The sequence below is a fragment of the Corticium candelabrum genome, chromosome 2 (genome assembly GCF_963422355.1).
Source record: "Corticium candelabrum chromosome 2, ooCorCand1.1, whole genome shotgun sequence".
Lineage (NCBI taxonomy): Eukaryota > Metazoa > Porifera > Homoscleromorpha > Homosclerophorida > Plakinidae > Corticium > Corticium candelabrum.
Window position 1 is genome coordinate 464,701 of NC_085086.1, and position 15,000 is coordinate 479,700.

The 15,000-nt window shown below is 41.7% G+C and overlaps 2 protein-coding genes across 2 annotated transcripts in view; one reads left to right on the forward strand and one right to left on the reverse strand.

Annotated features, from left to right (window-relative positions):
• The window catches only part of LOC134198050 (tyrosine-protein phosphatase non-receptor type 21-like), a 28,874-nt gene extending 19,474 nt beyond the window's left edge, over positions 1-9,400 (forward strand). Inside the window, exons 15-18 of the mRNA XM_062667391.1 lie at positions 3,309-3,437; positions 4,818-4,892; positions 7,299-7,458; positions 8,913-9,400. Coding sequence (XP_062523375.1) covers positions 3,309-3,437; positions 4,818-4,892; positions 7,299-7,458; positions 8,913-9,214 — 666 coding nt within the window. The 3' untranslated portion in view covers positions 9,215-9,400. The remainder of the gene's footprint in view (positions 1-3,308; positions 3,438-4,817; positions 4,893-7,298; positions 7,459-8,912) is intronic.
• Positions 9,401-10,268: 868 nt separating this feature from the next.
• LOC134198385 (uncharacterized) overlaps positions 10,269-15,000 on the reverse strand; it is a 13,277-nt gene continuing 8,545 nt past the window's right edge. Inside the window, exons 16-21 of the mRNA XM_062667765.1 lie at positions 13,663-14,022; positions 12,891-13,500; positions 12,174-12,553; positions 11,601-11,818; positions 11,314-11,449; positions 10,269-11,212 (exon numbers count right to left, since the gene is read on the reverse strand). Coding sequence (XP_062523749.1) covers positions 10,568-11,212; positions 11,314-11,449; positions 11,601-11,818; positions 12,174-12,553; positions 12,891-13,500; positions 13,663-14,022 — 2,349 coding nt within the window. The 3' untranslated portion in view covers positions 10,269-10,567. The remainder of the gene's footprint in view (positions 11,213-11,313; positions 11,450-11,600; positions 11,819-12,173; positions 12,554-12,890; positions 13,501-13,662; positions 14,023-15,000) is intronic.

Below are 15,000 nucleotides of genomic sequence, written 5' to 3' on the forward strand. Positions count from 1 at the left end.
AACACACACAGACAGACAAATGGACGGACAGACAAACAGATAGACAGACAGACAGGCAACAGTTGGACAAACAGACAGACAGGCAGACAGAAACCAGACAGACAGACATATGGACAGATAGACAGATGGACACACAGACAGACAGACAAATGGACAGACAGACAAACGGACAGACAGATGGACAATCAGACAGACAGACAGACAAGCTGACAGATGGACAAACAGGCAACCAGACAGACTGTCACATGGACAAACAGACAGACAGACAGGCTGACAGATGGACAAATAGACAAGCAGACAGACAGACAGACAGATGGGCAAACACAGACAGACAGACAGGCAAACAGATGGACAGACAGACAGGCAGACAGTTGGACAGATGAACAAATGGACAGATAGACAAATGGACAGAAAGATAAAGGACAGACATATGACAATCAGACAGACTGACAGACAAGCTGACAGATGGACAAACAGGCAAGCAGACAGACTGACACATGGACAAACAGATAGACAGACAGACAGGCTGACAGATGGACAAAGACTGACAAACAGACTGGCAAACAGTTGGACAAACAGACAGACAGGCAGACAGAAACCAGACAGACAGACAGACAAATGGACAGATGGACAGACACACAGACAAATGAACAGATGGACAGACACACAGATAGACAGGCAAATGGACAGACAGACAAACAGACAGACAGATGGACTATCAGACAGACAGACAGACAGACAGACAAGCTGATAGATGGACAAACAGGCAAGCAGACAGACTGACAGATGGACAAAGACAGACAGACAGCCAGCCAAACAGATGGACAAACAGACAGACAGGCAAACAGATGGACAAACAGACAGACAGGCAGACAGAAACCAGACACACAGACATATGGACAGACAGACAGGTGGGCAAACAGACAGATAGACAAATGGACAGATGGACAAACAGACAGACGAATGGACAGATAGACAGACAGACAGACAAATGGACAGATGGACAGACAGACAGACAAATGGACAGATGGACAGACAGACAGACAAATGGACAGACAGACAGACAGATGGACAAACAGGCAAGCAGACAGACAGATGGACAAACAGATAGTACATACACAGACTACCATTGACAGACAGACAGGCAGACAGACTCAGAGACAGACAGACAGACAGATAGACAGACACACCGATAGACAGACAGACAGTCAGACAGAGACAGTCAGACAGACAGACAGACAGACACAGGCAGACAGACAGACAGACAGACGGACAGACAGACATACAGACAGACACAGACACACATGCACACAGATAGACAGATACATCGAAAGACACACAGACAGATGCACAGACAGACACACATAGACAGACATACAGACAGACACACCGAAAGACACACAGACAGACAGACAGACAGACATATGCACAGACAGACACACAGACACGCAGGCAGACACACACAGACAGACATACAGACAGACAGGCAGACAGACAGACACGCAGTCAGACACACACAGACAGACAGACAGACAGACAGATGCACAGACAGACACATAGACACGCAGTTAGACACACACAGACAGACATACAGACAGACACACCGAAAGACACACAGACAGACACATAGACGGACAGACAGACAGGCACACACACAGACAGATAGACAGGTAGGTAGGTAGGCACACAGACAGACAGACGGACAGACAGACAGGCAGACAGACTCAGAGACAGGCAGACAGATAGACAGACACACCGAAAGACAGACAGACAGGCAGACAGACAGACACACAGGCAGACAGACAGATAGACAGACAGACAGACACGCAGGCAGACATACAGACAGACACAGACACAGAGGCACACAGACAGACAGATAGACCGACACACCGAAAGACACACAGACAGACAGACACAGACAGACAGACAGACAGACAGGCAGACAGACAGACAGACATGCACAGACAGACAGACAGACACGCAGGCAGACACACACAGACAGACATACAGACAGACACACCGAAAGACAGACAGACAGACAGGCAGACAGACACACAGACAAACAGGCACACACAGACAGATAGACAGGCAGACAGACAGACAGACCGTGTGATTTTAGTTCTAATTGTCTTAGACTGTAATAGCGATGATGTGTGAAAATATATGTATTGACAGACAGACAGACGGACAGACAGACAGGCACACAGTGCTATAGTTCATATAGGAAAAATATATGTATTCAGAGACAGACAGATAAGCACACAGAGAGACAGACACACAGACAGACACACAGGCACACAGAGAGACAGACAGGCACGGAGTGCTATAGTTCATTTAGGAAAAGTATATGTATTCACAGACAGACAGACAGGCAAACAGACACATAGACAGACAGACAGACACACAGACAGACACACAGACAGACACACAGACAGACAGGCGGACAGACAGACAGGCACGCAGACAGACAGACAGACACAGACAGTCGGACAGACAGGCACATAGACAGACAGACACACAGACAGACAGACACACAGGCACACTGACAGGCACACAGACAGACAGATAGACAGACAGACGGACAGACAGACAGACACACACAAGTAGACACATGTATGTTTCAAGTTCCAACAAATGTTACTTGAAGAACAGGCAGACAGGCAGGTAGCAAGACAGAAAGACTGACCAACAGATAGATAGAGAGACCTACAGATAGACAAACACACAAACAGACAACAGGGCACATACTGCATTTACGTATCGACCCAATATTCTGGTCAACTGAGGTTAGTGAAATACGTGCATGTAGACACACTAGCAATAAATGCAGCGAAGACTTTCAGGTTGAAGAGGCAAACGTACACCAAGAAATTTTTGTTTATATTGTTGAAAGATTCAAGAGTGTTGAGCTTTTGTTGTAGCTTATTACACATGCCTGGTCTATTGTTCAGAGCTTTAGAACAAAAATTAAGGCGGGCCGTGTGTGTGTGTGTGTGTGTGTGTGTGTGTGTGTGTGTGTGTGTGTGTGTGTGTGTATGTGTGTGTGTGTGTGTGTGTGTGTGTGTGTGTGTGTGTGTGTGGTGTGTGTGGCGTTTGTATGTGTGTGCCCCCTTTTTGGTATTTTGATTACAAATTATTTGAGCCATGTTGGCAACAACAAAGAAAGTTTTACGTAAAATTTTAATTAAACACAACAGTAGTGTACACAGCAAATGTCGTCACATTCAGCTATGTTGTGACGTCATGACTTAATTAATTAAGGTGGGCCCTTTTGGGTATGTATAAAATTCTCACTGAGTTGTGTGTAGATGAATGTCGGAGGTGAGAGAATGAGATACATTGGTGCACAAGGTCCTCTGGCTGTGACAGCCCCCGACTTCTGGCAAATGGTGTGGGAGAGCGAAGCAAATCTGATCGTCATGGTCACTTCAGAAGTGGTGAGCATGTCTGTTCGTTACAAGTTTACGTGTTTTCTAACGTGTTTGAGTTGGTTTTTAATTAATTATTAAATTTTTATTAATTTTTATCAATTTGTATACATTTTAAATTAAGTTTTAATTAGTTTTAATTGATTTTTTACTAATTTTTTAGTAATTTTTTATTAATTTTTTATTAATTTTTTATTAATTTTTTATTAATATTTTTTATTAATATTTTTTATTAATATTTTTTATTAATATTTTTTATTAATTTTTTATTGATTTTTTATTAATATTTTTTATTAATGTTTTTTATTAATATTTTTTATTAATATTTTTTATTAATTTTTTATTGATTTTTTATTAATATTTTTTATTAATGTTTTTTATTAATATTTTTTATTAATATTTTTTATTAATTTTTTATTGATTTTTTATTAATATTTTTTATTAATATTTTTTATTAATATTTTTTATTAATATTTTTTATTAATTTTTTATTGATTTTTTATTAATATTTTTTAGTAATTTTTTATTGATTTTTTATTAATATTTTTTATTAATATTTTTTATTAATTATTTATTGATTTTTATTAACATTTATTATAATTTTTTGTCATTCATTTTTTATTAATTTTTTATTGATTAATAAATTTTAATAATTTGTCATCAATTTTTTATAGATTTTAAATTAATTTTTTATTGAGCTTTTATTATTTTTGTTAGTAATTTTTCAATAATTTTTTAATTGATTTTTAATTAATTGTTGACCATTGATCATTATGCTTGTTTATTAAAATAATTTTTTTGTATTTAAAAAATTATATTTATTTTTAATTAATTATTGGCTATTGAATTTTTTAATTAATCCAGAAAAATATAAAAAATGATTTTTAATTATTTATTGGTCATTGATTATTATGTTTGTGTAGTAAAATAATTTTAAAATTTTTGTATTATATTTGTATTATATTTATTTATTAAAATATTTTTTATTTTTAAGTTAATTCCAAGAAATAAGAATTTACTTTTAATTATTTATTGGCCATTGATCATTATGTTTGTTTACTACAATAATATTTAATTTTAATTAATTTGGAAAAATGTAAAAATTTATTTTTAATTAATTATTTTTATTAATTATTTTAAAAATTTATTATTTTTTATAAAGTGTTGTGTTTAATTAAACAGATCAGTCTTATTCGTAAGGTCTCATGTATGCATTAATTTAATTTTTAATTAATTTTGAATTTATTGATTTAATTAATTAATTATTAGACATTGATCACGATGTTTGTTTATTACCATCACTCGGTGGTTTATCCTCATTTGTTTGTTTCTTATCTGTCTGTGTGTCTACGTGTCTGTCTTTCTACAATTACAGTTTGGTTTCTATAGGAGATGGGCAGGATCAAGTGCTACCGCTACTGGCCACTAGAAAACGAACTCGATTCATCATCACAATATGGACCGGTTAGAATCCATTCCACGTCTGTCTGCTGCATCTCTCTAAACTACACACAATTGTTTACATGTTGTTATCAACCGGAATCGGTGATTACATTTTGTTATCAGAGTCGTAGACTGAATTGATGACATTAGGAGAGGGAGGTAAACACTTTGGGTCTATCACTTAGAGACGCCGTTAGAGTCTAGGATCTCGAATCTTGAGACAGTCTGCATGCGATTTGGTTTCTTGTGTACGAATGGCATGTACTGTATTTCCTAGATTAATTAAACGCCATTCTCAAATAAACGCCTCCCCCATTTAAACGCCACAGTTGTACGTACAGATGGAATATAAATGCCACTCTTGATATAATCTCCTCTCGAATAAACGCCTCCCTTAATTTAAATGCCATTCTCAAATAAACGCCTCCTTCGATTAAATGCCTTATCGATGAAAATGCCCCCTTAACTAAATTCCGCCCTCAAATAAACGCCTCTCTCGTTTAAACACCACAGTTGTAAGTACGGATAGAATATAAACACCACTCTTGATATAACACTCCCCCTCAAATATAGGTCTTTCTTATACCCCATTCACACGAGCACAGTTGTAAACTGAGCCGAGCCAGCCCGAGCTAAAGTACGTTCCCGAATAGGAGAATACGTGTGAAAAAAATGTATCTCCTGAAGCAGACGTCCTAGCGAGTTGATTCCAACATCATTGGAAAGCTCACAAAGAGGAGGTTCCAGATCAGTTATTGAATACAGTGATTGGTGCTTTATTACAACACAATTACTAACTTCCTGTATGACATGTGCTTGGCCTTGCCCTACTCTTGCATTTACACTAGGTGTCAGATAACTTCAAAGTCACCACTACGACGCCACTACTTGAAAGCTGACGCGGACGTACTTTGAACTATTGATTGATAAGTAAAACGGCTGTAGCTAGCAAGCTTAGGTAGTTGAGGCATTGGTTGAACCTTTGAATGTAAGTTTATAGCGAAACGTTTCTATACTGGAACCTTTTACTCCACAAGCTACGCCCATCTCTGCTCTTCAATTTCTTATCTATTAACCACAGTTCCCACGTATTCTCCTATTTGGGAATGGACTTTATTAAAGCGAGCCAGCCTTTGTTTACACGACGTGTAGAGAAAAGCGAGCCAGCCGCTATAATAGGCGTGTTCCTTGGTGCGCACGCTAGCTATGCTGTTTGTCGAGACACTCGCACTACTATGAATATGGAGCAAGTTGCACGCGCTTACTTTTCGCTGACGATAGAGAAGTCTAATTTGAACCTGGATGCCGTCCTCACCCACAATTCAATGAGGTACAGGGTTTCTTGCTCTGACCACGCCATTTTCGTTTCTAGTGAGCATGTGTGGCCATCAGCCTGGCTTGGCCCGCATTCACATGAAGATTTGAAGCCGTGCTGACCCGGGCCAACCCATGCTGGCACGGCAAGTTGTGGTGGGCCAGGCCAGTGCGGCTCGGCCCGCATTCACAGGACGATTTCATTCATCGCTGACCTGTTAGGAGAGCTCGTGTGAATGGGTATTAATTTAAATGCCACTCTCAAATAAATGCCTCTCGTTTAAACGCTGCAGTTGAAAGTACGGATAGTATATAAACGCCACTCTTGATTAAACGCCTCGTCAGTTAAATTGCTCCCTTAAATAAACGCCATCCTCAAATAAACGCCTTAGTTGAAGTACAGATGCAATATCAATGCCTCATTAATTAAATGCCACCCTTAAATAAACGCCTCCTTTGTTTAAACGCCTCGGTTGAAAGTACGGCTAGTATAGACGCCACTCTTGATTAAACGCCGCATTTGAATGTAGGAATAAAATATAAACGGCACCCTCGAATAGACGCCTCATTGTTTCGATATATTCCAACAGATCTAGCAGCTGGAAGTTTGAAGAAAAAGCAGGGCACGTGTACTAGTGCATGGCAGGTGAGGACGATTACTATCTGCGGTCTGCGACCCTGAGCTGACACGTGACAACTGACCAGGAGTGCAACACTGCATCCCAGAGCATGAAGTAACGGCTGGCCATCGACCCAATGGCCGACCGAATGATGATGCCTTTGGGTGACCAATTGAGTAGATTGCATAGCCATTTGTCATCGCAAAATTTGGCAAAATGGCATGCAGCTACGGCTCCGAGTGGCCGATCAATTTGAAGTCTCTATTTCAGGGTCTGACATTCTGTTTGTTCGCTCCCTGTTTACCTTCCTTTACATTGTGTTGTAGTTCTAGTTGATAAGCAAACTTGTACGGTATAGCACAGCTTTTCTAACTGTAACACATAAGTGAGATGGTATTGGCCTGCGTCACTCACAAGTTTGGATTGTTGGAATGATGAACATGTTGGCAGTTGTCTGTCTGACACTTACGATTGTCTGTTTCCTGGTGTTTAGTTTACTGTTGTGAGTCAGTATTTTGCTGATTCGAATACGACGATTACGCGAGGATTTCATCTCACACGTAGGGGCACGTCTGAGCAAAGAGTTGTGTGGCATCTGCAGTTTATGGGATGGCCAGATCATGGAGTGCCGGATGATCCAAGCTCATTTATTGGTGAGAAATGCAAACGCACAGAAGAGACAAGCAGACAGACAGACACAAGACACCGAGACAGACAGACAGACACAGACAGACAGACAGATAGACACACAAACAGACAACGAGACAGACAGAAAGACAAACAGACACACAAACAGACAATGAGACAGACAGACAGACAGACAGACAAACAGACACAGATACAGACAGAAGACACACAGACACAGACAGGAAGAGGGACAGACAGACAGACACACAGACAGAGGAAGACACAGAGACAGACAGACAGACACAGAGATAGACAGACACACAGACACAGAGATAGACAGATACACAGACACAGAGACAGACAGACAATGAGACAGACAGACAGACAATGAGACAGACAGACAGACAGACAGACAGAGGGACAGGCAGACAGACAGACACAGAGACAGACAGACAGACAGACAGACAGACAGACACAAGAAGACACAGAGACAGACAGACTGACACAGAGAAAGACAGGCATACACATGAAGACACAGAGACAGAGACAGACAGACAGACAGACACAGAGACAGACAGACAGACAGACAGTGAGACAGACAGACACAGATACAGGCAGGCAGACAGACACAGAGACAGACAGACAGACACACAGACAGACAGACACAGAGACAGACAGACACAGAGACAGACAGACACAGAGACAGACAGACAGACAGACAGACACAGAGATAGACAGACACAGAGACAGACAGACAGACATAAAGACAGACAGACGGAAGGACAGACATACACAGAGACAGACAAACAGAAAAAAGACACCGAGACACTAATTGACACAGACAGACAGACAGACAGACAGAGGAACAGACAAACTGACACTGAGACAGACAGAGACAGACAGACAGAGGGACAGACAAACAGACACAGAGACAGACACAGAGACAGACAGACGCACACAGACAGACACACAAACAGACAACGAGACAGACAGACAGACACAGAGACAGACAGACAGACAGACAAATACAGAGACAGAGAGACAGACACAGAGACTGACGAACAGACAGACAGACAGGCAGACAGACACACACACACACACACACACACACACACACACACACACACACACACACACACACACAACAGACAACGAGACAGACAGACAGACAGACACAGAGACAGACAGACACAGAGACAGACAGACAGACCGACAGAAAAAAGACGCCGAGACACTAACTGACACAGACGGACAGGCACAGAGACAGACAGACATCGAGATTGACAGACACAGACAGACACAGACATACAGACGAACATACAAACAGACAGGCAGACATTATTGTTTCTGAATTATATTCTTAACAAAAGAAGTCCCACGGCAGTCTCACAAACTGCATGACATATTATGCACCAATAGACAGACACAAGACAGACAACCAAACAGAACGGCTGGGTCACTCATCATGTTCATTCAATAGCATTCATTGATGAAATCGGAAGTCTTCGTCGACATGCAAACGGCACAGGAGGCAGTGAGACGAGACCCAACCCTCCAACAATTGTCCATTGCAGTGCAGGAGTCGGTCGAACGGGCGTCACCATTCTCATGGAGCTGCTGCTCACAGCAATACAACACAACGAGACCGTCAACATTCGCCAATATCTCAAGCACTTGAGGAGCCAGAGAATGGCGTTGGTTCAAACACCCGGACAATACAAGTTTGTGTATCAAACTGTGCTCTTCTATCTTGAAAACTCACACACCAGTAGACTCATCTAGGTGGATACTACCCCCCACGTGTTTGATATATATGGCATGAATTGCAACTCGTATCTTGGTAGTTTTTAGGCGTTTTTATCTGATGGTTGGTAGAGATGATGACATGTTGGTAGATAGGACTAGTACTGTTGATGGAATGGGCAGGCTGGGACTTCCGCAAATATTAAAATGACTGTGTATATGCAACCACTGAGTATGACGTTCGTGAGTCTGCATGATTCGTCTGTCACATTGGCTCTTACTTTATTCTTCAGTCGTTGATAGCAACGGAGATTTCACTGATTTGTGAATCGGGAATTCGCATAGTGAGCAAGGCAATCCTGATGTTGTTTGTATTATATACTTGGCTATCCAAACAGGATGTAGGCATATTCTTGCTAGTCTCGCGTGCCAGACCTTTGTCGTACGCGCGCGTGGGACAGGTCTGGGTGCGCGAGGACGGGAACTCAGACTTGTTTCCCGCATACGGCGAAGGTCTGGCATGCGAGACTACTCTTGCATCATGTCTGCAAACTGATTTGTGTGATTTCATTAGCTGTAATTAGACTCACGTGTAGAGTAAAAGACTCACGTGTGACTGATGTGGGCCAATAATTCTTAGCCACTATCCGTGTATAGTGATGTCAGACAGACAGACAGACAGAGAGACAAACAGACGAGACACACAGACAGACACAGACAGACAGACGCAAGAAGACAGAGACAGACAGACACAGACAGACAGACGCAAGAAGACAGAGACAGACAGACAGGCACACCGACAGACAGACAGACACACCGACAGACAGACAGACAGACAGACACAGAGACAGACAGACAGACACACAAACAGACGAGACAGACAGACAGACACAGAGACAGACAGACAGACATGAGATTATTGTTCATGCAGCTCCCTATCAGGAGACCTCTTGTATTATATTATAGGACACAAAATCGTGCACACAAACTGCTAAAGCATTCTGCTGCATTTCTAGCCTACTCCAGAAAGATTACAAAAATCCTGGTAACGACAGTTGGTCAAATTGTCTCGAGTGCTACACCAAATCTCCAGAAGCAGTTTCATTATCTTGTAAAGCCAAGAGAACGCTTACTAATTTATGTACAATGCAACATGAAAAAGTACTTGATTTAATAACAAAATGGCGTTTGATCATACATGTATACATATAAGGTAACACTCAGTTAATCAGTTCATACGAGCTGTTTAGAAAATATGTACAAGTCGAGGTGGATTTATCGTCAATACAGCAAAACGAAAGTTACGTATCTAACTCATCCAGCGACAATCCTGAAGGATCGTAACACATACAAAACAAGAAAGGGTATATAGAACTCTGCCTGTAAACAAAACTATTTCGCTTGGAATTTGGATGCTACTTTCTTAACCCATCCTCTCACAGGAGTAGCCACCTTCCCTTCTTCGTCTTCCACACCATCGTCTCGAACTTGTCCTCCGCTCGCCTCGCTACTCAGACTAGTAGAGTCACTTACTTCTTCGATGTGGGACGACTGAGGAGTTTGAGGAGCACTGGACGGACGAGAGCGTAAGGTACTTCTGCTGTCATGTGGCAGCATGTCAACATTATCAGCAGATTCTTCAAAATCATGCATATTGAGTCCAATTTCTGCCAATCGTCTCCCGATTCCTGGCGAGTTATGAGCACTGTTAGATTTCCTTTTAGGAAAATTTACAAACTCTGGTGCAAGTGGAGAATCAGACGGTTGTGCTGATTGTGTTCTCTGAACTCTGCCTTTTAACATACGTGAATAGTTCCTTGCTAGTAATTTCACTTTGCCAAGCGGATTTTTGTCACTATGTTTCACACTCGCCTTCTCCTTCGGTTTGGTAGCAGGCCTCTCTTTTTTCTGCGCAGTCGGCTCGCTCTGGTTGCGATGAGGTTTGTCTGACTTTGCTGGTGCAACCTTCTCTTGCTTGTCTGAAGTGACCTGGAGTTCCGTTAGTGAACTACTTTTTCTTCTATCGCGTTTTTTCACCTAACCATGCAGACATGCAGACATGTCATTACATATTCTTTATATAAACATATAGAAATGACAGAATCAAAATTAAACTAAAATTATTCATGCACACTCACCGTGGCTCGAGTTCTTGAACTTGAAGCCGCCGCTTCTGTAACCTCACTATCACTATGAGGTAATTGATCCATTTCTAACGCTTCCTCAAGAGACATCATTAAAAGTGAATCAAACGGTTTCTCTTCTTTCTTCGGTCTAGATACAATAAGTACAAGCCATTAGCGATACAAACTTCTCACAGTAGAGCAAGACGCCAGCACGAACTCAACAGATGCGCATACCCAAACGAAGCAGCAAGCATATGAACAAAATGCATCACATGATCAGCATGCACAAGCTTCTTTACCGAAGTGTAGTTGCATGTTCTTCCGTCGCTGGAGACGGTAGAATGTTACTGAGAGCGGCCATGGCATCATCCACATCACCAACATCGGCTATGCTTTCTGGTTCCAGCTGTAATTCCGATCCTTGTTCCTCTCGTATTTCTGATCTCCCATCCGCTTCATCACTATCATCTGCCTCTAACGCGTCATTGGGCACTAATGTCGATCTTACTTCTGACGTCTTCAAAATACAAAAACATAGACATTGTTAGAAGCTCGAAAAAAGGTCATTGAACATGCACCCATTCCCAAGTATTAATTCATGCACTTTCAGTTGTCAGGTTTGCTATAGGTTTCTTTACGTCTTACAAGCTTTGGAGTTATAACCGTTAAACGTTTAGAGTCAATACCATGTTTGTCTGCACTCTAATCAAGTTTGTAGCCTTGTTTAGTTCTGCTGTACCGTACACTATATACGGATTGGCTGTAAACAAGCAGCGTATTGGAAAATTTTTATATCATTTAATCACGGCTTTAGCGCACAGTGGAATCTAAATGTAAGGTTGAGTACAACTTTGTATGTTACCTACTAGTACCTTTGAGATGTCGTCGTTGCTTGTTTCTTTTTCGTCTTGTCGTCTTGCCGGACTTTCCGATATTTCCAAACTGTTGTCCACAACTGCGTCGCCAAGATTGTTTGTCTCCGAGTTCATGACAACATTCATCACTTCTCCGCCCTTCCCGTCCTTTATGTCTACAGTTTCTACGTCTCGTTCGTCACAGACTTTTTCTTGACTCATTTCTGCCTCTTTCGCCAGTTCGAGGGACGTATCCAAAATGTCATTCAAAGACGAATGCAAACCATTTGCTTGTGACAAACTTCCAACTGTCTCATCGGATGGCTCCATGACAACTGCAGTACTTGGTAATGATTCCACTGTCAACTCATCTGACTTTTCTTTGGTCGCATTCCCGCCTGGAAATGATAATAACAGCTCAATATGCAGGAGGAAATATGAGCATGACAGATCACATACTATATCATACTATATATACAGAAAGATTATCTAGTGTACAGTACTATACATATTAAATGCAATCTACAACTAAAATGTAGTAACTACGGTCACAAGGTCACTGCATGTCACCGAATGTTGATAAAAACTTCAGTTAAGTAAGCATAACAAATAAAAAATATTGTTGAGCGAGAAGTATACGCCAGACGTGGAACAGACAAATGACAATAACCACAGCAAACAAACAATACATGCATAGGCAATCAAAATCAGGACTAGTGACGACTGACGTCTTACTTTCTATCTGTTCCTCTTTCGTCACACTGCTGTCACTCCATTCAACTTCACACGTCTCATACGCAAATGCCTCGTCGTGCACAAACGTCTCTCCATTGCCATTGTTCCACTCCTCTGTTTCCCAACCGACCGTCTTCTCAGCCACTTCTGTTGTTCCAGACCTTGACACTTCATTCTCTACTTTTACGTCCTCCTGTTCCATCCCATTCTTTTCTGCAGCAGATTGCTCCACTTCGCTTACAGAACTCGCTTCATCATTGACAGATTCGTGAAAGCCATTAGAGACAAGTTGCTCTTCTTGCGATATTTCTATTGGATTAACACGTTCAGACCGACTCGTTTCGTTGCTGGTCTCTTCCAATTTGTGCGGAGCGATAGGAGATAGAAAGGGATCTTCGTCAAGCTCGCCTGATTGGTCGCCGCCTTCAGTGTTCGAGAGCTGCTCATCCTCCAATTTGGTGTATTTTTGGAAAATGGCGTCGACAATAGTAACGTCCCATCCGTTGTCACTATCCTCTCCATTGTTCTTGTTACTTCTTGCGTCTCCATCAGGTCTAAACCTTTCACTAGCAAGATCACCAGCACACGTGACCAACGACCCCGATCGCATCTAAAAACGAGCAAAACATAGCGTTTCTTTCATCAAAGCTACAATAGTTAACTTCTCACGCACTCACAAATGCACAAAACAATCGCAAGGTCAACGGTCATGTATGCACAGAAGGAAGAACACAAGCAAGCAAGTGTGCATGACCACAAGATAAAGTTTAACCTCAAAATGGTTTTCAACGCCATCCACTCTTTCCGTTGACGTTCCCACGTAGAGCATCGACTGCGTTTTCTTTCTTCTCGACAACTTCCTATCAGCAGCGTTTCTCCTCCTAACGAGTGGTGACTCTTCACCTCGTTTCTTAACAACCGGTTTGCGTGCGAATGGCGACACCGAAGCTCGTGGAAGTGTGCCGATTGCTGCTATCGTTTGAGTTTGCTCGTCTGTAAACATGCTTTCAGCTTTCTCGCTTGCTTGTTCGCCCACCGAGTCAAAATCGCCCACTGAGTATGCGCGCATGCGAGACTCTGCAGAGCGGTAACGTAAGACAGCACGAGATTCACGTAATTTCTGAAGGTCTTCCTACAAACACAAATGTATATACCTATATATACTTTATATCTCCCCTCTCTCGCTATATAGCTATCATAAATAGCAGTCTAAAGCACAGTCTGCGCCAGTATAGTGCAGTCAACTACTAGAGTGGCATGACTCCCACATGACATAGGCGTATAAATCTGTGGAGCACTGGGGGCACGTGTCCCTTCAACTTTCCAGTGACCTGCTAATATATATAAGGATGACAAACGAAAGAAATTGATAACACTGACATGATGACATGACATACAGCACTAACAATACAGTGTTAACGTTGGTTTCCTGTTTTCTGCTGTATAGCATGCACATATAATTAATAAATAATACATTTAGCCTTGCTTGCAAGCCACACACTTTTAGGAAAATATGTGCGCCTCAACCAAATCTAGGTTCCTGCGCCTATGCATGAGTATAGGTGCAACCTTCATCGGATTTACAACTGTCCCAAGTTTAAAGGCCACTGGTGTTTGTATTGCAACTCTGCTGGCGTCAACAAGCTAGAAAAATGTATGGCGAACCCTGCCGCAGTATAGCAGATAAAACCATTTGTAATATTTGCATTCATGATTCATCTACCCTATACACAACCTCTTCCTCAGCGTACAAACCTGTTATAAGTCAACTCAGCCATGTGGCAAACTTAACGTACTATAAATGCCCATATATGTAGTTGCACTAGGCAAGAACCCTATAGACACAACATGGATCATGTAACGTCTAAACAATGAGGTTTGCAGCTGCATGGTGGGCAAGAATGCTCATTGAGAAACTAGTTGCACATCAGCTGGAGACCCAATCCGCAAATATCTCACTGATTTGTCCATAATCCATTCATTATTGAGTGGACAGATCTGTTACAATATGTGAGTATGTCTCTCAACCATGCAGCATACTCACTTGTCCCTCTCTATATATGCATGGCTCTGGTCCCTCTCAGTCACCCTTCCAAATCCCTTGTTAACA